Here is a 27,119-nt window from a genome sequence, read left to right as displayed (position 1 = left end):
CTTTATGCTTCCCCGTTCATGAATACGTTCTGTGGCATATTTACACATTACTGCCACATTATATCTACAGCGTGCGTCACGTCACGGTTAATAACTTGTTTGTTTGTTTAAATTTAAGGACTGACTCCAGTGTACCTAGTTTACAATATCTAGGAGGGCAATTAATACAGACTGTAATGCTTTTTGTGCCCCGCTTAGCTGCAGTTGTGTTTAACCTCTCCTGCATATTGTGCTTTGAACAGTCCCCGAGGCTATTTTTTGTGTGTGAAGTGAATGATTTAATAACTGTGATGGATTGTTAAATGGAAGAACAGTGATAACCGCTGTTTCGGCTATGAAAGTTGAGGATTTGGACCCTGCAGCGGATGCTTATCTCTGAGCCCTTAACAAGAACACGAAATGGGCCTGAAACACAAAAGCGATGTTTTTTATGTTTAACTTCAGAATTTAATCAGCATAGAGATGATGACCGCCGCGCATTCATAAATCAACCAATCCGTCTTGAGGACTTTTTAATGGGCCGCTCAGGTCGAGGGACGAAAGCCTTTCAAACAGAAATGAATCAAGTGAAATGTAAAAAAAAAACATTGGAACAATGTTCAGATTGCATCTCAAGCTGGACTTCCTTCTTTTGCTGGAGAATATCTGTCATGTTACCCTTCCTTTTGTGTTAGCTTTCTGTTACCATCTCTTATGTTAACGGGTCGGTTTTGACCCATGTCTTACATCAGCTGTAAAATACACTAAAAACAATTATCTATTATCCAATTTGTTTCTCATCTCTTGGTGACCTTGTTAGGCTTCCTTATCCATGAAAATATTGTTTTAATATTTTTGGTATGGGCCTCTGGGCCTTTTCTTTGTCAGCATACCCCTCGATTTCAATTAAAAAAATGGAGAGAATCATATAAATAAATAAAAGGTTGTTGTGTTACCTGACTATTACTGAGGGGTATTAGAACACATCTTTTAAATACATTTGTTTTATTTAATTTTTCAATTTAATATTATTAACTATAGTAACATATATGGTGTTACCGGTCAATTTCTACCCATATATATTACTTCAAGAAAAAGGCTAAAAACATTTTTTTTTCAGCAATAGAACTTTAATACAAACACAAAATGAAAAGCAGAACAAGTCATAACACAAAGATTTACATTTAGATTTGCAAGGTCAAACAAACAACAACCAATCAAGCAAATCTTACTTTTATAACTGAAACCGACCCGAACGACAACTATTACTACAACGAATTTCAACCAGAGCATTTTCTAATTTTTTATTTATCTTTTTTATTTTGTTGAATTAGAGGTTCCTGACAAAGACAAAAGGCCTTGATGCAATAAACACATTCATGTGGTTCTTTTATGCATTTAAAAACCTAAAATGGGTCGGTGCTGACCCTAACACAAGGGGAAGGTTGCAGTGGATGTAAACCATCCGGATCTTTTCAGTCGGTGCTGCACACCCACTGTGAGCGTGTAAAACAGATCAGCACTTTCTCAGAAACTGCTGATATAAAGAGATGGGAAGTGGTTCATTCTCCAAAACATAATAGGATGCTATTTTGTGCAACAAAGCAACCAAGAAGTTGGTCGAGGACGGAGCCCCCGCGGTTCCTTTTTGACTGAAACTTGTGAAGAAAGGAGCTAGGCGAAGAATGAAAAAAAAAGAGGCTGGTAAATCGACAGTGAAGAGAACGAAGAAGAGGGTTTTCCGGTTGGCGGACCACAGATTTGAGCGCCGGCTGCAGTTGACCTGCAAGGGGGAAGAGAAGGGGCGGGATCGCCGGTGAATTTACAATGTGAAAGGACTGGTGAGGTTAAATCAACCCTGAGGCTCGCCTCACAGTTTAGGCTGCTGTTCCTGTAACACAAAGCCCTCTTCCCTGTGATATTCTTTGCAGGGAGAAGAGAGCTGCAAAGGGAGGAGCACATGATGGATGATACAGATTGTTTATGCCAGATTTCCCCGACTCCATTAGACGCTCTGTGCCACACAACTGTAGCTACAAGATGTTAAATAAGAAATCATGGGTTTTTTTCTGTTGCACGAACCCAACAAGCTTAAGGTCACGCATCATTTTTTTTAATATATATCCTTGTGCATTCATTAAGACACACATCTGGCAAAACAATTGTTGTTTACATTATTCACAAGCGGGTGGAAATTGTGGAAGTTCAACTGAGCGTAAAATAGCACAGCACACATTGAGTAACCTCAGCGGATTACGAGAACCACAAGTGAGTTCACTGCAATCTGTGAACACAGTTTAGAGAGGTCTAATGAACCCTGTGCATGAGTGAAGATAGGGAAAATACATTCAATGGAGCCTAAATAAACACATTTTGTTTAGTTTGAGTAACAATTAAACAGGTTGTCTAACAACTGTTTTGCTGCTTCATGGAGAAGATGGTAATTAGGTGGAAATGATAGCTCTAGTGGTGACAGGGTTTTGATCCAAGCTGCATTCAGGTAAGCATGATTAGAGCTCCCTCAGTACCACACGTGTGCTTGTAAGGTGTTTTTTGTGGTATAATGCTTACCGATGCCAAAACAGCAAGTATAGCTTTGGGATGATGTCTTTCAATTAGAATTATCCACAGAGGTCTGCTGTGCTTTGCATCTCATAAATTGGCCATGTTTCATAAACCTTCCCCAAAAAAACAACAAAAAAGCAAAGTTGCTCTCTGCCTATCTTTAGTATCAAAAACAGATTTTGCTTTATGATTGCACATAAAAGACTCACAGCATTTAGTCAGAATACATTAATTTGCTGAGGAAAGAACAAACAATTGTGGGTGATGTGTTTGGCATCGAGCACAGTGGCATTTCTGAAATGCCTCCTCGAGCGTTCACCGAGTTTTTCAAACTGTATTATTGTGCCTTAACAACAGCCTACACACTAATAAGACACCTTTTGGGAAAGATTAGGACCTAAAGAATCGGAATCTGCATAAGAAATACAATAAAGCAAAGTAGTTCAAAGTAGTTTCAGTCAAAAAAACTGTGTAGTTCGGTTCAAAAATGGAAAAATTACTTATTTTATGTGAAAAGATTGTCTGAATGGGGCATGCTTGGATTCAAAATGTCCGTCTCCTTCCACACTTGCTTTATGACGTAGTTCTGGGAACGTGAGCAGAGCAGGAAGCCTTGAGGACGATAAAATGTGAGACGGAGGAAAAAGAAAAAATACTCTGCCCGTTTTGTGATTTTTAGGGGGTCTGGAAAGCTTATATTTTATATTTAGACTCACACAAGCCTGTGTTACAGAGATGTGTTTGTCAGTGAAATCCGACTTTGTAAGGGCTACTTATGAAGGATTTAGTAAAACCTTACGGTCTGCCGTAGAAGTTGACGGAGCTGACGGAGTTTACGTAAGTGTGTAATTCATGTTTTCTGTTTAAACATGCAACGGCTGCTGGGTCGCAAGACAAATTTCAGCACCAGCTGACGAATAAAGTTCATATCATATCATATCACTTAAACTTAACGGTTACTTTAATTATGTTTTCCACCATATGTATCTTCTCACAAGGGTTGCGGTATTGTAGCACTTTAAATGAAGTTAAACAACAATGTGGTCCCGGAGATAAGTAAGGAAACGTTACAAAAATATGTTGTTGTTTTTTGTCTGATAATAGGCGCAGAGGGATTTTCACACACCTTTTTTTTAAAACAGAGGATCATTAAAAAATGAATCTCTGATAAATCATTAGTCTCAATGTGTGAAAATGAACAGCTCTGGCTATTTTACAGTTCTAAATGGAGTTCCCCAGGATTCTATACTGGGTCCTCCTTTATTTTCTGCATTCATGCTTTACGATTTTTCATTGCACGTCGTCACATTTGGCTTTTATAGATACACCAAGTGTTCCACTTGTGCCAAGCGTTCCTCACGGATCTCGACATGGCGATGGCTGAACCGGCCGATGGTGCAAGAGTGCTGACACAGGAACAGTGTTTACCTGACAGGGAGTCTGAGAGCGACTACGCCATCAGCTGTCATCACTGTATAAAAGCAGTGCTCACCAGTAGGGCGCGCTCACGTGCACAAACACATGATGTCAACAAAGCACAGGAGCTCTGAATACAACCGACATAGAGGGGGAGTGACTTCTTTCTCATTTTCTTTACATAGCAAATAGTTATTATACTACTTGTATGCATGCACTGAATATCAAATAGAGAATCTTTTAGGGTACACAAATGCTGAGTCTTTGTTTATTAATTGAGGGAAGATTATACACAAAGTTGGACCCCATGAAAAGCTGGTGGGAGAAGACAGTCCCATATACTCTCCCCTCATTAAGACTTTCTGATAAGCGTTGGGTGGCAGATATTTAAATATACTATTTTTGATATCAGTAAATATACATGGTCTCTCTCCTGGGCTACTCGTGTGCCACAAATGAGAAAGCTTGTTAAACCTTGTGTAGCTTACATGATTTGCTAAATAAATAATGAATTGAAACAAGCTGCAACTGAAGACCTGGTGTGTATTTTAATTGGCTGTTTGCATTCCAGTGCATTCAAAATAGAAATGCAGACGGGATGACAATGTTATATTATATTTATCAGTGCGTACAACGGGCTGGATTCATCAGCAGTTGATCCCTGTTGATATTTAGAGGTTTAGCCGCATACTACAGGGGAAAAACAGAGCAACATGTAAGTGGAAGTTCCTCGACACATTATCAAAAAAGGGAGGCTTTGTCTTTCATGCACCATTTTCCTCATTTAAGATTATTTTTATATGATTGTTGTTCATGAGGAAACCCCAAACTGCTGAGCAGTAATTATGGAGAGATCCATTAATGTGAGTAGCTGAGAAATTATCTTTGTGCTTATCTGGTTCAATTAAAACCAAACTTCATAAAGTATACGTGGTTGAAACACAATTTTAAAAATGTTTGAAATCATAAAAAAAAGCTCATCTTTGATATTTTTCGTAAATTGCTCTTATCATGGTGGCAGCAACACTTTCTGTTGATTTTCTGTAGTCATTGAGGACATTAACAAGATGAGAAAAACATGAAACATCTCCTCTAACATCCAAGTCAAATTTCCATTTATCTGCTCAACTTAACGTTGCACAATGGAAAGTTGCATCCGGCCTTTTGAATCGTAAATGTCACATCTTTTATGCGGGCATAAGAATCCAGCTCGATGCTGTGTTTCCTTTAACGCTTAAGGTTAAGATTATTACCTTTCCACGAAAGTATGCACCATTTCACTTCCGTCCAGCAGCTCACTGGAAGAGCAGCGTACTTGAAATGAAAAAGTTGGTTGATGAAATCCAATGAAAGGCGTCTTCGTAGAATGAGTGGTGGTTCACCTGAAAGTGGATATCAATGAATGCTGATGAAATATCAAGAAAAATCACTCTCTACCTCTCACTGATTCATGAATACAATGTCTGTTTTTTTTTTTATTCCTCCGTAGGACACTGAGATTATCAACACGGCCATCTTGACCGGACGCACCGTCGCCATTCCCGTCAAAATGGTCTCCATCGAGATGAATGGAGCGGTCACTGACGTCTCGGCCTTTGTGCAGTGCAAGTCCTCCAATGAAGACATTGTTAAGGTACAGTAAACCTGATTTCCTCCAATCTCCATTTCAAAAATGTAATCCCTTTACTCGTCCGGTAATACCGGAGAGTGGCCCCCAGCGCCACAGTCACAACATCAGGAAAGCATAAAGAAACTGTTGTTTTCCGGGACCGCTCCATATGCACTCGTGATTCGATTATCCCCTCGTGCTTCCGATAAAATCAATGGATGTTCATAAAAACTCTGCATATGAATCAATATGGTTACAAAGGGAGCAGTAAAAGCTCCGTTATACGCCTTTTCCAAGCGCCGCACCCACTACTTGTCAAAGAGACTCCTCCGCTCACGCCGCTGTGAAACGCCCACCGGTGCTGGCTGACTGTAAGTGTGATGAGGGGCAGATGCAGCACCAGTGTCCATTATCACCTCTCAGACTCACGGGGGAATCCAAGCTGAGAGAGAATTACGAAAGCAAGTCTCGTCGGTTGATTAAATAAATTAAAGTGGGATCACAACAACTTGCAGGGCGCATTAGAGTCTGTGATTACGCCGTTATTATATATAGTATAATAGTGAAGAAGTCTGACTCCAGTAAGAGCTTCATGTTAATACGCTGCTCAGAGGAAAACAGCCCTCAGGGAGAGGACACATGTGATCAACTTTATTATGTCAGGCTTGTCTCCCAATAACAGAAATCAGTCATTTCATATATAAATTCTTTTAAAAAAAGCACCCACACTAAAAATAACTTTTGGGCTTATCTGATCGTAATAACAGAAATAAATCAAACATAGACGGGCGGTCGGAAAAATACTTTGGCAGATACATCTCTCTATAATTATTATTATTATTATTATTATTATTATTATTATTATTATTATTATACTCGTCTCCAAAGCGATTGTTCCAGATTATTAAACGTTGCAGATCCTATGGTTTCAGTCCAACTCGTCATATCTTCCAATGGCCTTTGGGATTCTGGTGATGTTCACTTCAACAAATAAATATATTATATTTTCAGAATGCCGAATCCAGTGTGAGTGGAAAAGCTTTTTGTTCACTGAGTAGTAAAATCATTTTATCCGGTAAGACTAATGGAATCCTTCTCGCGGGTTTAGCAGCTCCTCGAGGTCGAGAGAAGTTTGATTGTAGATTTTACAGACTGAGGCCGAATCAGACACCGACTTTATATATTTTCACTTTGATACACTGGACTGGCCCCAATGGTCTCTGCCTCACACTGTCGGTTATCTTTTAAATCAGATAAATAGATACCAGAAGGGAAAACAAATTAAACTGTCAATTAAACTCATAGCAGTCAATGGGTTTCCAGTATAAATGTGTTTCTTTAACCTACAAAGCTCTTTGCTGGAGGGAAAAAACACCTAAAATAACAAAAATCTGCTGTTTTTAAGCAATTATTACATCGGCCTTGATGAAATATTTGGGCAAAGGCATAGATTTGTATCAGTGTGACTGTAAAATTTAACGTCTGACTGCTTTGTATCCTCGTTTATAGTTTATAGCATACACGGTTTGTGTTTCGAGCCGATGTGTGTTTAGCACCTAAAGCTTTGAATGTCTAGTTTCCAACAATACCAAACACACAACTTGTTCTTATAGTTGGCTTTATTGTTTAACTACTTTGAAATAAGACTAGTTCGGAGAGCATAAACTTGCTTTACGGTTTCTGAAAGACCACGTATTTTCAAAACCGTATAACACATATTCTATAAATATCCCATCTTCCATGGAGACTTTTTTTGTTCGTACGTCCAAGGGGTGAAGTTGACGTCATCGGGTCCTTTGGGCTCAAAGTGGGCGGCAGGGGTTCCAGTGGTGGTGAGTTGTATTGTGCTGTCGATAGAGAAGAACAGGTGTTGCATTGGAACGGCTGGCCTCAGCACATCATTTATCATATTTCATTATCCATTAAAGACAAGGCGTTGGGCCATGTGATATTGAGTGGGTTTGCTTCAGTGCATCCGACATTGAACCGTCAAGGCTAATTTAAAATGAGCCCTTCAGGCCTGGGGAATGCACGAGCCAATGACAGTTCAATAAAGCGTCCCCCAAAACACAGAAATTAAAAGATTCACAGTCAAGACAGAAAAAAAGGTGAAGCAGCACTAGTTTTTTTCTCCACCGAATACATTACTTTAATACCAAAAGTCAGATTGAGTTGTTTTGGTTGTGGCACGGTGGTTCATCAGAAGAACAGGACAAAATACAGACGCTACAAAGCTTCCCAGGCCTGTTCCGCAGCTCCTGCTCCTCTTGACTTGAGACTGCAAGTTTAGCAGCATTCAAACTCAAATTATTTTCAAGACTTCGTTGCTGAATAAAGCTTTTATTATTATCAACCCAGACCTTTTCTACTTTGGATATTTGCCAACTCAGAGGTAGAAAGAGTATTTTGAGAGTAAGAACAGGTGAGAGGCTGTCATTTTTCTTTGTCAGGGGGCAGCATAAGTAACAGAACCCCCCCTTCATCGTCCTCCCCCCTGGCATTGTGAGTCATAGAACCATCTGAAGGTAAAGATAAACCATTGTGTCTGCACATTCCATCCATGTCAACCTGCACACATACTGTTCCGAGCTAAAGGTTCCTTCCTCCTTGCCACACTTTTATATGAGGCTATGTACAAATTATAGGGTTTAAATCTCATTTCCAATTATTATAATGTGTGTCAATGTGAGTCACCTCGGACATCAGTGTGAAAGGATCTCTGTCCATTTGTCCGAAGGCCATTGTCCGGGGGAAAAAACGCCAACTTTTCCAAAGGCCCATTTCCCCAAAGATACCCACTGGAATTGTTGGAGTCCAATGACAACCGGACCACCATTAACATATTGCCCAATTTAACAGATAAATACATATTTAAAGTACGTGTGTGTGGCGTGACTGTTTGATATCACCAAATACCGGCAATCAGCACGTCCACGCAATTTCTATGACATCATTCCATTGTATCAGAATTCTGGGTTTGAAACATGATGAACGTTTCACAATGTCTCACACTTTTTGACCAATAGATCATTTTAATGAAAAAACCGAGTGAATCATGAAGAATCTTTTTCATTAATTAAGTAACATTTTAAGTGACTGATGACGAGGCAAATCAAGTTCATCAACTGTTTCCTAGGAAGGAAAACCTTCGGAGCTGAGCGGAGTAAACATCTACTACTTCTAAAAGATCCTTCAGGATTTCATGAAAGTAATGTATTTCCCAGATAAGGCTCGTCTGCATTGACTCTTGTTTTCACATGGGACACGAACAGCAGTCCAGTGTTAGTTTGACCCAACAAACACAGTGCACACTGGTTATTGAGCTGCGACCGTGTGGTGAAGTATGACGTGGTAAAACGCGCATGAGTTCAGATATGTCAGATTCTTGTGTCCTTACTACTCTGAAAACATCTGATCCCATGGATTTGGGCGACATGCAGCCCTATAGCCTTAGTGTGACCCTCAACTGTAGTATGAATGTAAATTTGTGCGAGCAAATCCCTGCAGGGTCAAATCTTGAGGAAAGCATTTCCACACGGCCCTATAATCGCAGCGTAATAATGCCAATGGTTTTGGAATGAGATCTGCAACAATTACAAAAGAGAGATCTACCTTTCACCTTACAATGGAGGTGTCAGTAGAGGTACCTTTGCAACATATAATTTGGACAAACAACAATTTAAAGTCCACAGATTGCTGCTTTGCCATGTGAAATAAATGAAAAGAGGAGTTTTGTTTTTAATTACATCCAAACTGTTTCCAAAAAGTCTCCAGTGTCCCAGCATCCAGAACAACAGATCATGTTCAGCCCGAAAATCATTAATCCCACCAACAACAGGCTAATGGATGCTGGCTCATTGAGCTAACGGAGCTAAATGAACTCATTGGCTGCACTGCTCTTGAAGCCAGCGCTCATCCATCACGTGAAGAAAAGCTTCATAACGGCTCCGAGACATGATCCCAGCTAACGCTAGCCATATGTCAGCTTTCATTTAATACGTATGTTATCCCTAAATGGAAACTCCATTTGGCAGAATATCGTGGCAATTAAATTCAACGAATATTTCAATTTTGAAAATGAAATCCGGGGTAATTGCGGTTTCTGTTTTGAAACTGCGTGCCAGGCCGCATGATGATGTGAATGTCAGCAAGATGGTTCAGTTTTTGACTTTGAGACGTGGGCGAGACGATCTCTTGTCTCTCCAGACGTCGTCCGTTTCACAGAACTGGAACAAAAGCCACATTTGTGAATCTTGTGTTAATTTCTCACCACCTTTAGAATAATTGCAACTCCCAACATGGAAGCTATTTTTGGATCCTTTGTCTGCATCTGGTTTCTTTTTTTTCTTTTTTCTCTTTACCATTTTTTGTAAAGACCTTTTAGTGCTTCGCTGTGACTAGACTCCTTGTAGATCTGCTACACGTACTATCGTGGGTTCCAGTCCCGTCCACATAGCCATCTTGACCCATTCCTGCTGTCAAAGAAAAGCTAAATGTCCAACATACTCTCTGAATTAAAAATATATATATATATTTCAGAGCATCTGCAGTTTCCTATCGTCACACTTTGATTCTATGTAGATTTTTGACCAATAGATTTTGACCAATAGTTCTTTTTGAATGGGCCCCATACAGTGGAGTGGGATTAAACGAAAAAGGGCTTCACTTTATGGTCTAATATAATCACAACATACCCAGCCTGTCGGTGTGCTTTAGAGCAGCCAGACTCCTCCTTCCTCCACCTTTAATACACACACACTCACTTATGTGAGCTGTTTTATAAGCAAAACAACACAGTATAATAACCATACATGGTATACCAGTACAACTCAACGCAAGTTTCAAACTTTAATATGAGAACAAATGTGTTTAACTGCTATTGCGTTGAGATTGTGGCCGACCAGAGGACAGTCGCATCAGGATTAAACAGAATGAACGTGCGGCGGCTCCTTCAGGTGTTCTCACCTTCATTAACCCGGCCGGTCTGTCACTCTGCCCAGGCAATCTGCTGGCACCGTGGAGGATGCCACAGCGCATTAGCGGCAGCGCGGCGGCTCGGTGTGTGAAAGTCCTCCTCAGAGAGCCCCCACAGGGCCACTGATACCCGGAGTTGCTAACAGCTTTTGACTTGCAATTAGCCAGCCAAGTTTATCAGCGGCAATAGGGGTGTGTGTGTGTGTGTGTGTGTGTGTGTGTGTGTGTGTGTGTGTGTTTATCTGTGTATGTGGCTTTAGGGTAGAAGTGAGTACATATCAGGCAGATGTTCTCGACTCTGCGCACAGCCAGCCGTGCTATGATTAATCAAGGTGGCCGGGGTCATTGTGTTGAGTTACTTCTTTCCTCGTGCCTTTTGTACCTCGTCTTTCATACGGACGACGCCGCACACGAGCAGATGGAACAATAACAGGCCAACAACAACGGCCGCGGACGCCCATGAGGTCGAGCCCTGCAAAATTGAACCAGAGTGGAGAGGCTTGTCATCTTGAGAAGTCCCCCCCCACCACCACCACTCCAGCCTGTGTGCATGGATGGGGGAATTATATTACCCAGACCTCCTCCCAGTTATGATGAATCCGCAGCCCTGAGAACTGCCCAGCCCGACCTCCATTTGCGGAAGATTAGGTTCTCTGATTACAATGCCAGCTACCTCCCACAACCAGATAAATCTTCAATGGAAGCCCGAAAGCAAAGCCCTCCAGTTCCATTGCACTTAATAATTTAGTGTTCGAGGCGGACAAGTATTTATGATCATTCAAATGGGGCTGGAGATTTTTTGACTAGAAGCTAAAGAATGGGTTTATGTTAAAAATGGCACTTGCCAAGACCTACATTTTGAAAAGTCCAGATATTGAATTCATATTCTGTTTCATTGCCGTGTGACACAAAATGATATTGCATTACGTGAATGTCTCAGGACAGGTAAATATGTTAATTAATGTACCATGTAGGTGTTGTGAACTAAAGTTCACGTGAAATGTCACACCACTATCAGCCGTCATCTTATAAATGATGTGTTTCGCTGAAACTTTTTGTTGATGTATTATGTGTCCGTGTAATTGTTCATAGATCATTATGCTGAGAGGTGTTAGGGTCAGGACGCGCGTCGCATGCCTAATTTGCGCTGCGGCCCATGCGGTGAATGCATAACTGGGTTACTAAGGAGCACTAATTTGACCGCATTGTGGACACCACTGGTTCTCTGCACTGTGCCATCAAAGCTGGGGAGCTGGTGTTTTTTTTCTGTATTCTGACCAAACACAGCAGCAGCTGATTTCCACGGATTCGTTCTGCGTCTGTGGTTAAAAGGTGCTGGAATCGGAAAAATGTTGTGTAGTGTTTAGATGAAAGGAAAAGCTGCAAAGTCAGTGAGAAGTACCGGTCTACTGCACACCGAATATTAAAAGGGGAGACGACATTTGTTATGGGTTTCTATTGGAACATGTTTACACGATTACATTTCTTTATTTTTCTCACACTTTATGTCTGACTAAACCTCTGCAGAAAGATCTTGTCTGCAAACAAGGATGATTGATGTTTCGCTGAAGCGTTCGCGGGGAGGATGACTTTATTTTTATGGGGGAGAATTACAGTTATTTTTTTTTTAAAAGATCTGTAATTAACCGTACAACAGATCATCCATTCGAGCGTAACCAAAAAGTTTTGTCCCGCCGAGCACAACCCAAACAGCACCGCATCAGACACCATCCCTCTATTTTTGGCGCGTCTGAGGCGTCATGTGTAAATATTGGCTTGTTGAATCACATGCTTTGTGTTCAAAGCAGCTGACAAAAAAAACCCGACTGGTTCGTCTTATTTCACAGTTTCTAGGTCGGTTGGCACTCGATACCCAAATGCACATGACTGAAAAAGTGATTTTTTTTTTTTTTAACATAATTTGTCCCTTCTAACATTTACTTTAGGACTAAATGAGAGTTGGCAGAGATGGTTTATGTGCCATAAACTTTCACATCACGTTCAAATGCCCGAGAGATCCTGTCTTTATATTTGCTCTGCTGAAAATGTCAACCTTAAAATGCTCTGTGATGAATTGTGGCGAGGACAGCCGCATCCATACCGCGCTGTAAATCATCACACATCACTTAATGCCTCCGCCACTGGCGCGACCATTAACATATAGATGGTCTCTGACTTCTGACCCCAATCCGTCCTACAGGTGTCCATGAATTGCGACTACGTGTTCGTCAACGGGAAGGAGACACGGGGATCCATGAGTGCGAGGGTGATCTTCAGCTACGAGCACCTGAGCGCGCCACTGGAGCTGACCGTCTGGGTGCCCAAACTCCCCCTGCAAGTGGAACTCTCTGACAGCAATCTGAGTTTCATCAAAGGCTGGAGGGTTCCCATCCTGCCCGACCGGAGGTGAGGCTCAAATCCGAACGGAGGTACTGTGAGAACGCATGCAATGTTGGAAGAAAATTCCGGTTTTATGCAGGGGGGTTGTCTACGTTTCCCATCTGTAAAAAATTTGCATCTCTACATTTTGGGATTTCGCATTTGGGTTTGGGAACGTGGCAACATTACCGAAGACAAGGCAAAAAACATGGGATCAGACAGGTTGGAAACAAAGATAGGCCAAACATGAAGGACAATCAAAGGTTTACTGTGAACTGTCCATTCATCACAACTCACAGGCCGACTTCCTGCCTCACCTTTGACCGTAGTTTTTCCGTGCAATACGGGATTAGATAAAATAAAATAGGATTATCCTTTATTAGTGCCGCAGTGGGGAAATTGCAGGATTACAGCAGCAAGTGACACATAGTAAAATAAAAGTAAAAGTAGTATAAATATAAGTAAACAGTAAAACAGTAAAATAATCCACAAAAGCAATTTGGGAAGTGGGAAGTAAAAGCTAGAGAGCTTATTGTGAGGAAGTATGACCATTAAATTTGGACTCATAATGGCAGGGGGTGATGGAGAATAACAGTGTTTACCTGAGGGGGAATCAGAGGGTGGGTGCCATGCTTTTCATGATGACGTAATCAGCAAGCTGCGCTAAAAGCTAACGCAGAGGGAGAGCATCTACATTCTTTCACAATAATCGTATGTTTTCAAGGGAACGTGTACTTCTCCCTAAGTGTACCTCTTGGTAAAAGCCAACACAGCCAGAGAGCAATTGGTGCGGTATAATTTGCTTTTTCTTCTTACTTTTAGTCTGTGATTACTGTAGAGCTCATTATCCTAAGAGCATGGAGCCCCACAGTGTTAAACATTGGAAACTAGAATGCCACCCTGGTCTCTCTCTCTCTCTCTCTCTCTCTCTATATATATATATATCCCTCTCAGGATTTCATATGTAGTCGCTTGTTTTGTTCCAATTAGATTCTCCGGCTCAGGAACACAGCAGAAATGAGGCATCTCGAGTGCAAATTTGATCCACGCGGCCGTCGTGTTTGTGTCGTACCCGTCTGAACTCGTTTTAGACAACAAGTCCAAGACACAGACTTAAATCTGACTTTCAAGTAAATACACAGAAAGCTTGTTTTTGTACCTTCAGAGAGATAATGATGGTTTGGACTAACAAGCAGGTAATTTAGGATGTTACGCAGAACTAAAAATTATGGTCAGGAGTTGTTGTTGCTGAGCAGCACAACCATGTGGTACATGTAGCTGTCATTCATTAGGGTTTTGTGAGTGTATTTAGACTAAATAGGTATTTAGACTAATATATTTAGACTAAATATTAAAGATTACAATTAAACATTATTATACGATTCTCTAAAGTGGCATTAGGAATCAGACATCTTCGCCTTTATGTCAATATTACACAGTAGATGTTTTTGTCAATAGAAATATAAATAAAATAAAACTGTATGTTTGAATTATGACACTTTTGGGTGTGGAAAAGATGGCCCCAGTGGGCTCTATAACATAAAAATATTCCAGGATTCTTGTCATGCACGGAGCAGCAACAAACAGGCCCACAACCCTCCATTTAGGAGATGTTTAATGGCAGCATTAAAACTCAGCGCGGGCGGCTGCTGTCGTTGCTGCTGGAGTTCATCACAGTCGACCAAATCCATTCGTACCCGACTGGAATACAAACGCCGTGCTTAAAGAGTTGTTTAAAGAATTAAGGGATTGCAAATGACCTCAAGAGCTTGGAAAACATCTTGCATTGCCTCATTTTTCAAAGATCCCCAATGGGCTGTGATGCGCTATAGGTTGTATATTATTTAAAAAAATTAAATTCCCTATACTTCTCATCAAAATATATTAAAATACAACAATACAAGGCAAATTGAAGTACTCTTCTTTTATTTTAGCCTATAGAACTTCTCATAAAACCATAAACAGGTATCATGGGGCACCCTGAAAAAAAGGCTCAAAATCGGGTAAAAAATAAAACGTGATTAAAAATATAAATAATGGAGCTATGAACTTGTTATTTGGTCCACATGATCCTGGGACAGGTGAACATTGTCCTGTGAAGGAAAAATCTCCCTTCAATGGTAAAACCACCCGAAATTTGTTCACCCTCTATTACTAACACCGGGTGAAAATCACCCAAACACGTGTCTGTTGAAAAAAACAGGGATTGGAGCAAAGAGACACGCCTACCTTCAATAACGTCAGTGAGCAGCATGAAGCTACACAAGGATTCACGCAACTCAGACAAAAGCAACACAATGAAAATAGCGTAACCACAATCACTCGGGCAAAAATCACCTGACATTAGTGTTCTAGGGTTAAAGTAGAATCCTGCAAATGAAGAATCATACATGTGTTTTTATCAGATTTATGAGATATTTAGATCTCTTTCGTCAACCTCACCAGGTAGTTTTGTAAGTTGTTTCGTGTAAAAATTGAAGTTAATTTTAAAAAGACAATGCCTGCATGTGACGAGTGGAAAGAGGAGAAGCTAGTGCGGCATAGTCTCAACCAATGTTCCCTCTAATTTTTTTCAGCACTAAGCAAATCTTTTTTTTTCTGAGCGCACATTTCAGCACTGTGAGCAATTCGCAACCTGCCGAAAATGACCACAAGCCTGCGTTGGCCATAGGGGATTCAAAGAGATGACGGCAAATGCATCAATATGTATACAAGGTTGATATTTATTCAATATCCTTTATAATGGCTGGACTTTGGGAACATTTTAATGATGGTGTTTTACCAGTCAGTTTAGTTGAACTTAAAGGATCTTTGTTGAACTTCAATAAGGGGAGGTTATGACTGGTTCACTGGTTATGACTGATAATGATATATATAAAAAAATAAAAGTATCAGGTGTTTAGTCATTTCTCAGCAGGTACAACATTTAAGTGGAACTTCATTGAAAGAAAAATGCTAACGCAGTGCTTAACAATAATTATAGGCCTATTAAATTGACTCTGTGTCATTTTTCCTAAAGGTAGCCTATATAAACAATTTAATAACTTCATATTCTTCATATTTAAATCTGTCTGAAAGTTTCATCCTACCTGTGTCAGTTTGGACTATTTCATCTAGCCACTCATATTGAACGTTAGGCAGACCTTCTGGGGCGCCTGCTCTGCCTTTCTTTTCGCCATGGTAGCCTATAGCTGCTGGAGCAGGGCCCGCCAAGAGGAGCCTAAAGAGCGCCGGCCCTAGCTCATGTGGCGCTCTGGGCGAGCTTCACTCCTGGCGCCGGGAGGAGGACAGCGGGGGTGGGGGGTGCTAACGGAGGCAGAGCGCTAGCAGAGGTACAGAGAGCGCATGTCGAGAAACGGGACGCTGATTGGCCAAGAAAACTCGACACATCAAAGATCTTATTATTGCGCAGATGGTTCACTCCTATCTCAGAAACACTGCCGCAAAAAAGATTTTTAACCCCTGAAAAAAAATCGTTTGTGCGGTCTGAAAAATGTGCGCGGTCTGAAAAATGTATTGCGCGGCCACTTTGACTGGCCTGCGCGGCCACGCACGCACGCAGCTTAGAGGGAACACTGGTCTCAACCGCTGACCGACCCGCTGTGTTTCCTCTAAAGCAGCGGTTCCCAAACTTTTTAGGCCACGCACCCCCTTCTACATTCCGACCGGGTTCACGCACCCCTAAATCCCCACACCTTAAAAAAAAAACGCAACAGAGCCTATTTATTGCCGCATAAAATTGGACCAATGCGAGAACTGTTTGCTCGCAGTTTCAGTTACACAAAGCGTCACTTTTAAAGAGCAATAAGGATGGCGAGGACACACGCACAGGCTCAGAGGCAGATTGCATTTCACATTTATTTACTTAAACACAGAAGCCACGTAAAGAACAAAGAGTGGCACATAGGCTCAGAAACAGATATAAATAAAAAAAAGGAGGCTCCAGGGGTGCGCGCAGCACACTTTGGGAATCCCTGGTGTAGACCCAACACATGAATGAGACTGCAATTGTTTTTGGCTGTTTTGTAACTTTGGCTGTAATTTTGATCTAAAAAGATGTAAGGGGCTTCTGACTTGCACTGGCATGCTTGGTGTTCAGGTGGTGGCGCAAATAAGAGGCTTCAGACAGCTGTTAGCCAGAACCTCACTGCACAACACGCACTGTGGCTTCGGGCAATCTGCATTGCCAATCCAAGTGAAGCCCAGACCCAGATAATTGTCATCATATTTCCTCTTTTTTTTCCCAGTCTGATGCTCACTCTCGTTTCCCCTTTTTTCACCTTGACTCCGCGATGGGCCTCTATGCTCCCGCTCCATCTCCTCTTTCTCCAAATCCTGGTCGATTTCTTCTCCCGGTCTCTTCCCAACGCACCTCTCCGTTTCTCTCCCTCCAGTTTCTCCCTCTCTCTCTGTCCCTCTCCTCTTTTATTACTGATAGCTTCAGATGTCCCACCTGACAGCTTCCCCGATTTCAGCCAGTTTAACATATTTTCATGGATGTTGCTGAATGAATGAAATGACGTTAGGCGCACAAGCTAGGCTAGCTAGTGTGTACGTAAAAGACAGTCTGGCGGCCGGACCGGAAGTGCATCTATTTATTAAATTGTACGTTTTTAATTGTAATTAAATGTAAATCTTACAAAGGGAATTTTTATAATTAAAAAATCCTACTTTTTTTACTTTTCCTACTTAATTTTTTTTTATTAAGTTTAATATTAATTATTACACCATTAGACCACCATTCCATTTTTCCTCTCGCGCACCCCCTAGAGGCAGCTCGCGCACCACACTTTGGGAATCCCTGCTCTAAAGTATTCATCTCCACAGTTCTGTGTTGTGCAGTCATGTAAACGAAGTCAAAGACCCCTCATGAGCTATTTCAGGACCACACAGCCGGGCCGGAGAACTCTTTTCACTGCAGGTGAAGCTTTTTTCGTACTGACACGCTGCCATTTGGACTCACCGAGGAAATTTCATTGTCTTCTCTGGAGTTTTTTTTATTTTTTGCAGCATCAGGCAACTGCAGACAAAGACAGCTCCCATCAAGCCGAATGGTGCCCCATGCAGCCCATTGAAGATGCTGATACCGACAAGACGGGCCGTCCCACAGGACTTTCTGTTTTCAGCGATGTTTCTGGTGGGAGGTTTTGGACATGTCTTTTGATGTATGCGATACAGCACTTTTTTTGTTTTTCTGTTGCCTGATCCATAGTTGCAGCAGTATCTGAGTGTAACTCGCACAAAAAATATATTTTACTCGACAGGAAATAGACCAATCCCTCTTCTCTTGATTGATCGATTCAGTAGCGTTTGTTTTGCTTAAAAAACAGCCTACGTCTTATTGCGGAGTAATTGTTCTTGTCAAAGGGTCGATGATGCAGAGGCTGTCCATGAATCACTACGGAACGAGTTCCTCTCAAAAAAAGAGATGTATTCACCACATTCATCACCTTTTCTGGAATCAATCATAGTCCGCCCTCTTGTTTTGGAGCCTTTGACATGGTCACCATTAATAAATTGAGTTTGCGTTGCTTTCCATGTTCACTAAAAAGAAGAGTTGGTCAGTTTATTCTTGATCCCCAATATCAGAGGCACTGGCGACCGTTATCCTGTTTGCATTATTTTATTTTTTTTACAATTTAATTTTGAAAACATTAATTGGAAAGCAAACTTTACTAGTCTCTGGGGTTATTTGAAATTTTCAAATCACATGTCAGAAACAATGGTGCCTTAATGGGCTGGCAGTGAAAACATTTTTTTTGAAAGGCTAAACACAAACTAATATTGATTTAAATAGAATATTTCCTTAAATGAAAACATATTGTATTGTAAAATATGTATATATATTTGTAAGTTATTTGAAATGTTCACACAAGTCGGAAACAATCCTATGCAGCCGACACTGTAATACTTCTAAAATAATACAATACTAATAGTATTAGTGTGGCCTGAACTTTACCTACAGGTATTCAAAAAAATACCAGCTCAGTGAATAGACATGCAAGAAAAACACAACGTGAACGTATCAACTTATTTCATATTGTGTTTACTAATTAGGACACAACGTTTACTATTTGTCACTGTTCCTTGGTGGGGGGACATGAATTAATTTTAATAAAACATTTAAAACACCTGTATCCCCAATTATGAATCATTTTTAATTTGAGGCTGTTCTCATACAGCATCCGTATAACTATACCAGTGAGAAGGAATGCACTGTAATGTGTAGGCATCCCACAAAACCAATTTGTATGTAATCATGAAAATAAAATAAATATCGGGTGGGTATGGGAGGTAGAGGGGTCAAACTAAATCAGGTTTTCTCCGACGTTGATTTATTTGTCACCTAACTTCCGTACTCTTTTTTAAACCCAAACCTCAACCTTTTCCTAAGCCAAACCCAAAAATATCACATGTTGCCTGAACAAAACTAAAAAGACGGAAATGTATTTTGCGAGCAAAAATCGACACGTTGCTGGACTTTTGTTAAAAAAGCACGAGAAATGAGTAACTTTTGCTTAAGATATCGTACGAACTCTTGCATGAGGATATGTTGTAATTTGACACACTGCTATTACAGCACTGCTGTTTACATTTAGACTTGTTTGGGACTCAAACCTAAAGTTTAGAACTTGGAATCAGTATGAAATGGGATGGAATCAGTGGCGGCTGGTGATTTTTTTTTGGGGGGGGAAGGCAGTTGGGCGGCGCGGTTTAAATAGCACTCCACAATGAGAAGAAAAGAGGTTTTGAGTAGAATATTCTAAAAAACAAAGCTTTGTAAAGAAATTTAAACTGGGGGCCCTGCAGTAAGGTGACACTGATGAGGTGGTCTTTGAAGGCAAAGCGTTCCCTGGTGTGTCCAAGTATGATGTCACAAACCTACAGATAAATATAGAGAGAGAGACAGACAGATAAGTTGTGGGGAAATATCTACTACAAACAGGCTTCATACTACAGACAAAAGCCAACAATCAGAGTTGACAAAAAACTATGTTTTGTGTGTCTTGATGGCTCATCAACATAGACAAAAGGCCAGGAGCCACCTTGATGCTCTAGCCTGGAGCTAACTCTCACACACACACTCTAACACAGGCATCTGCTGATTTTGACACTCACCTCTGCAGCAATCCTTCCAAGCTCATCTTCCTTCATAGCCCGGCGCTTCCTCGGCTGCGCAGAGCCACTGCTTTGCTCCACACTTAGCATCCAGCTAACCAGCTCCGGTTAGCATATCGGCTTGAGGAGAAGCTCCGGGTGTACGTCCTCCCGCAGTCAGTGCTTTGCTGCTGAATTTTTAAATCCGGACGTTCGGGTCCCAACTCTTTCAGCCTCTTCTTGTCAACATCTGATCGTCGGTTGAAAGGTGTTTCGCGTAGAGATACCACAGAGTTTTCAGTCGCCATACTGACATAATCAAAGTCTCTGCTAGTGTTGCTCTTGTAGATACGTGGGAGCTGTATGGGCTGTGAGGGAATGATAAAGGTCTCTGATTCGACGAATAGTCTATTCACGTTGCAATAAGAAACAATGTCATTGGCTAGGGCGCACTTTTGTGCGCCCGAAGATTCGCGTTTTATCCGCCAATGAGAAGCTGACCTTGCCGTAACGCCCCTGAAATGTTTGCTCGCTTCCATAGACTCACATTTGGCCGGCGCCCTACAGGGGGAGGGGCTTTTCTCAGTGATGATGAACGGCGATATATTATATTTGGTCACATTTAACTGGTTTTAAGTGGTTGTTAACAGGGGCTTATGGTCTCCCACACACATTTAGCGCGTCAACACATTATATTTCGTATTTAAATTATTTGGTATATAATGTTTTTTGACAGTATATATAATTTTGTATTTATTTATTTTTATCGCAAATTTTTAAGAGGGACGGCGCCCTAGCACCCTCTATTGACGTACCGCCACTGGATGGAATTGAACCCGCGTGTCGAGACTTGAGACGTCTTTTTGTCAACCTGGACATCTGCCATCAACAAAATTCTGAGCGACGCCAGCACTCACAACAACAACACTCGCGCGAGATAGCGGGATCTATTTGGCTCGACCTTGCTGGTGTTTGTTTGCACACAGGCCTCACAAAGCACTGTAAATAATACCTCAAAGAGAGAACTCAAATGTAGCTCGTTATTCATCTTAAACACACAATGAATCGAGACGCTTATCAGGGTCAGCCTTTTTGCTAAAGCCGCATCATTTTGTGATTGTTAGAATAATTTTTTGTCTGTTCATTAACTCCGTCTCCCTCGCTTCCTCTCACGAGGACGCGACCTCTAACCTCCCACACTCGTTCTCCTCGCCGCCTTAGTGCTTTTATTTTCCCTTCCCGTTGCAGTCTCTGTCCCACGTTCCTTCGCTTCTGCAACGTGACACATTGTGTACCTTCCTGCGCGGTGAGGGCTCTCGGCCTGCAGTGGGCCTTCTGCTACGCTGCATCAGAATTGCTCACTGGCTGCATTATCCAGGAACACGCTCTACAAAAGGAAAGGAAGTGTAATCGGGCGGGCAGTCCGTGTGCGCTGGAGCTGCAGCTTGTACGGTTGTATCAGAGACTCTAATAAGAACAGACAATATTCTTCTGGGGGAGAGAAAAAAATTGCAACCTTATTTCCAGGTACAGACTCTGGGAAGGTAAACTTTCTCTGACCTGAGCCAAGAGTAGTGAACTAATCGGCAAGGGACAGAGAGAGTCTCTCAGTCTCATCTGTTTTTACCTCTACTTTTAACCTTCTGAATCCCAGAACCCCCAAAAATGGGGGTTCAGCCCATCGTCGAACTCTTCGTCGAACCTCTTTGTCGATCTCCCAAGCCCAACCAGTCCAAATAGGGCCTCTGGTGTCATTCAGCAAAAACAAACGGCACATCCTGGCCTTACAAGTCAATATAAGTCAATTGTTCATGTTTATGACACTATTCCACAATAAATATGAAAAAACATAAGTATGACTGAAAGGCACTCAAGAGTGACTTGGGAAAGCACCCAGAGTTTTGAAAATATGCCATTTCATATTAGGCTCGTTCAATAGAGCTGCGCCTCGCCTGGTATCCAGACGAGAGCAGGCGGCAGCAGCAGCAGGCGTTCACAATAAACTGCGATCAAGTCGGATAGTTTTAGGCTGCCTTCAAAGTATACCCAGAAAGTCACAGAAAAAAGGACTTCCTGTTAGTTCCGAACTTTTGTCTACTTTACAGATCACGTTTTGATTTATTCATATGTGTTTGTAAATATATATTTATGTAGAAATGTGTGTGTAGCTGCATCCTTTGTTCTTGTTATGTCTGCCTGTGAAATACATTACTACTGGTTTTGATATGGGTTATATAAATATGATTTTGTATTATCAACCACACAAGATATGTTGTTAGATTAAACCTGAGACTAATAGTCAACAATCGAGCGTTAAGTATTACAACTACTTTTCTACAACATGTGCTGTCAGATCTAAGAGCCAATCAGCTCTCTGATGTGGCGACAGCCAGGCGTTTCCCATCATGCACTGTGCCATGCAGTCGATGGAGAGCTACTGCGGCGCATGGCTCTAAAATCGACGGCCGGCTTGATCTCGTGAGAGTATCGTTGACCACGTGTGCATGATGTCAGAGTAAGTCGGGAGCAAGTCGGACACAAATCTAACCGGCACGCAGAACTGGCTCATCTCGAACGAACCTATTGATAACATGAAGCTACACAGGATTACCATACAGTTTTAGAATCCTTAGAGCCTTCTAAATCCACCAATAACGCCAAGATACGCACAACATTGCAATTTATGTCCTGCAAAAAAAAAATTGACTTACTTATGGCTGAAATAAGATTTATCAGGCCTTGTTTAGACTGCTTAGATTCCTCAGCGAAGACCGTTCAGGGACCAGGCAGGGAGTGGGAACTTTCAGCGCTGGCCGAGTAAGACACAATCGCTCAAAAATCCTGGACTAAAATAATTATTAACAATACTTAACTTCACCCAATCAAACCCAAACTTCGCACATATACTCCTAGCATTTAGATCTATTTTATATATATATATCTATATATATCTATATAGATATATATATATAGATATATATATACAGTATATATAGATATATATTTTTTCCTTTTCTTTTCGCAATTTTCGCCATTAAATTGGTTGACTGTTTTGAGTGTTTTAACTGTGTGGTCGCAGCGTCGGCTGTGGAGTTAACTCGCTTAACAAAGTGCAACAGCAGCTACATGATCTGAAGCTACGCCGTCGGTCTCCAGCGCTCAGAGGACCACGGTGTGAAGTCCAGGTGGAAACCGGGCCAGAGAGCTGATGAAGGCTGGAGGAATGTTGCATCATACGGACAATTTGTTTTAGACTCCATTTTTTTTAACGCAGGGCCTTCTTGTATTAGGTTAGTTTTTAAGATCAGATATGATAAAACAAGATTAGATACAATAATATACAATTAGATTAGATAACATAGGGTAAGATACGATAAGATCAAACAAGACAAGATAAAAACAAGATTAGATTTGTTAAAATAAGATGAGATAAAATAAGAATAAATAAGATCAGATACAATAATATAAAATAAGATTAGATAAAATTAGAGTAGAGTAGATAAAATAGGCTTAGATTAGATCAAATCAAACAAGACAAGATTAAATTAGTTAAAATAAGATAAAATTAAATAAGAATAAATAAGATTAGATAAATTATGTTATACATTTGTAAAGTGTGACATGAGAGCCACAGAAGATATTCTACAACTGTTTTCAGAGGCTGAGTGTTGAATAAAAGTCTTGTGTAAAATCTGTGGAATTCCTCTTTAAATTTAAATTTAAAACTATTTAAGTTTTTAGGTTGTTCCATCGAGATTCTTTCTATTCTTAATTTTCTGCAAATTATTTCTTTTGACATAAAAACATCAACAGAATAGGAACCAACTTCACTCTCGTGAAGTGCCATCGTGACTACTTATTAAACAATTCAGTTTCAGTGTATTTATTTCAAGTTTTTTCTGTTGATCCTGATTTTGTGATAAATTACCATTTTGTTGCATTTGTTTACTTTAATTTGACTTCCCATGAATCCAAATGCACCAAATGGTCCAGTCCCAATTGGAATGATGCATATCTCATAATTTTTTTTAAATATTCGAGACAGAATCCAAATGCAAGATTGTTGTAGCCCCCCAACATGGCCGAGTTGTTGCAGCTACGTGCTGTTTTTATGCTGTATGTCTTTTTATTGTTTGTCAGAATGCGTATAGCCGGTTGAACTGATGGTTTGCATCATTGCACTGAATAATATAACGCCTGTAGCTCTTTACCTGCCGAGGCAATCGTTTCCATCGTACTTTAATTCATAGTGGCTTTGCCACATTGTTACAAAAATCACACAGTGACTACTATCTCAAAGTAACACTTTCAACCAACCGACGCAGAAGTGATCAGTCCATGACCCGAGCGAAATCAGAGCGAAAGAGGTTGAGGTGAAGTTGTTTTAAATGAACAACTTCCTTATGGGAAGAACTTTTATTCCTACACATATATAAATCATATAAAAGTTATTCAACTCATTCTGTGCCTAAACTGGGGCGCTTCTGCATTGTGCAATTTTGTAATATCACTTCCCTTTTAGAGCAGATGTGTGATTGCTTAGCTTAGCATAGCCAGGTTTAGCATCTTTTTACTTGCCAACATTATAAAGTTTAAGCTTTAACCTTTCTTTAGATGACGAAGTATCCAGTAAAATTCCCAACATGTGATCAGTTTATCTAAATAACGCCTTTTTGGGGAAATTCATGCTGACGTTTTTTTGAGCTGTGAGGAGCTGCTGGCCGTATGAAAGACACAGATCATGTTCAAACGTGGGGTTTAAAGAAATAATAACCAATTCGCCGATAGACAGACCTTTGTCTACCATTTGGCAGTGAGAGTAATTACAAAACCATTGTCGTGTGGTTTTATATTCCAAATTTGACTGTCAGTTGTAACGATGTGCTGAGGTTCTTTGTAGTTCCTCATAGCCTTCTACACCAAGATGATACAAAGTCATGAAACATATGCGATCGTCGCAGTGGAGCTGCCGAATGTTCCCAAAAATCATCCACTGGTTACAACGCTGCTTACTCTAAATGGGAAGAACCAATACAATCGCAATGGAACCATGTGCAAAAAAAAAAGCATCGGGGAGAAGCATGAGGTGTCGAGAGGATGCATGCAAAGATTAATTAATAATCAGACCCGGGAGGCGGCACAGGTGGAGAGGTGCACGCAACAACGCACCAAGCTGTGAGACCTCGGGACAGGAAGTGTTTCTCCTAACGAGCTCCTTGAATCAATGGGTGGGATGTGTACTCTGTCCGTGGCCGACAGCCCCGTTGCTTCGACTGAATCTCAAGTCGTTCAGAGAGTTAAGTCAAAGCCGAGCTGAAGCAGAAGAGTGCTTTAAAGGGAGGAACCGGTGGACTTGTCAAGCCCGCTGAGCGTGGCTGGGTAATTGGTACGTCTTGTTGCTGAGCAGATTGTGATCGATGGGGGGATCCACCTCGCGTGTTTAACCCCGCTGCCCAGGGCCCTGTTTCTCGTACCTGGCTAAACAAAGTAAAGCAAATGTCCTAATCTCCAGTTTAAATTAGTGAGATGATTGACATCAGGCTATCTGGGTTTCTTCACGGCTGATCCGCGCTGAAACGGTCTCGTTAATTCTAACCAGACGTCAGTCATCTGGATAAATGCGCGGATAATAATCGAGCACTGACACCACGATGTTCTAACAGTACAATGGCAAATAAACTCAGAGGAACCTTCTTTTTTATTTCTCTGATGAGAAGCAGGAGATGATCATGAAGGTATATGAAGAAGTCAATACCGTAGTTATTATCATATATCAGACAAGTTAAATGCGTCAGTGTTGGGAAAATGTATCGACAAAATTTAAGTGCTTCATCACCCAAATCAATCAGATTATATTTACGAATAAATATATACTTATGAGGATATATGTACTGTATGCGCGTATGAATCATGTACTATATATGTGTATATACATGTATGTGTACATATGTGTATATTCCCATATAACTAGGAGTTTGAATGTGTGTATGGGCGGATCAGTATGTATGTATTATTCATAATCAGAAATTCAATCAATTGAAGCATTGAAAATAAATTGTGTGTGATTCTCTGTATTCTTCTTATCACGATCACCTTAATCATGTTCTACAATAATGATATGTATGGTTTACTAATAACACTGTCATATAATTATGAGCTTTCAACACATCCATCAGTTTCTTAAGCGCTAAATAAACTTAAGAACAGCGCGGCCTGCAGCGTCTGTCAATGTCTGTCAGGCGGGCGATCAGCTGCGCCTGGGGTGATCAATGTCCGCGGCTTGAGAAGCTCTCGTTAATAAATAATTCCTTGCCGGCAAAATCTATATCGCCGCGTACAGGAAGTCATGATAATGTAAAGGATGGATCCTGGTGATCTGAAAGAACTCTCTCCCTATAAAACTAATATTGCTCCTTCATCAATGAGGAAGTGAGTTGCCTTTTTTGTCCAGTGGGAGTGTCCAACTTATCCAGTGAATTTCAGTAAGCCTGCCCGGGAGCAGGTTTACATTTTTGGATGTGTTGCTATGGTGATTTATCTAAGCTTGCTTCGAGAAACCGAAAAGCCAGACCTACGTCATCTTATCCTGAAAATTAGCCCGCTAACTCAGTAAGCCAGGTACAACAAACAGGGCCCAAAACTCCTGCTTTTTTTGGTGCCTATCATTCCCTCCCTGCTGGCTCGGAGAAGTTCTTCCTGACCCCAAAACCACCCGTTACATCAGAACACATCATGTGACGGATTTGCGTGGAGCGTTGCCGAGTTTTCTCTGTTGTGATGTCAAATTATAAACATGAGTACAGAGCTCCCTCGGGAGCAGGAGGCCCACATTGAGATGTAGCATGGCGGCGCAGCCGTGAGCACCATTTAGCAGCAGCTGCTCGGTTTAGAGAAGCGGCTGGTCATGATCGGTGATGGTTTTTAAGCTTTTAATGTTTTCACGAGGGGTTCTCAATCTCCTAGGTGGCAGGCTGCAGACACATTTGGCCAGATTTCGGGCATGGATTATATAGCTTCTCAAGTTGTTCAACTCATTGCCTCATCTTGCAGGAGAATCTGCTGCCTAAAGTTGGCACCCACGATGTTAACGGGTGGTTCA

General features: G+C 41.1%; 1 protein-coding gene across 1 annotated transcript in view; it reads left to right on the top strand.

Annotated features, from left to right (window-relative positions):
- The window catches only part of tmem132e (transmembrane protein 132E), a gene marked incomplete at both ends in the record, with an annotated part of 132,574 nt that overhangs the window by 75,353 nt on the left and 30,102 nt on the right, over nt 1-27,119 (top strand). Inside the window, 2 exons of the mRNA XM_079237078.1 lie at nt 5,450-5,593; nt 12,744-12,949. Coding sequence (XP_079093204.1) covers nt 5,450-5,593; nt 12,744-12,949 — 350 coding nt within the window. The remainder of the gene's footprint in view (nt 1-5,449; nt 5,594-12,743; nt 12,950-27,119) is intronic.

Source organism: Taurulus bubalis, assembly GCF_910589615.1.
Source record: "Taurulus bubalis genome assembly, chromosome: 2".
Lineage (NCBI taxonomy): Eukaryota > Metazoa > Chordata > Actinopteri > Perciformes > Cottidae > Taurulus > Taurulus bubalis.
Note: the sequence above shows the minus strand (reverse complement) of the source record. Positions and strands in the feature narration are given on the sequence as shown.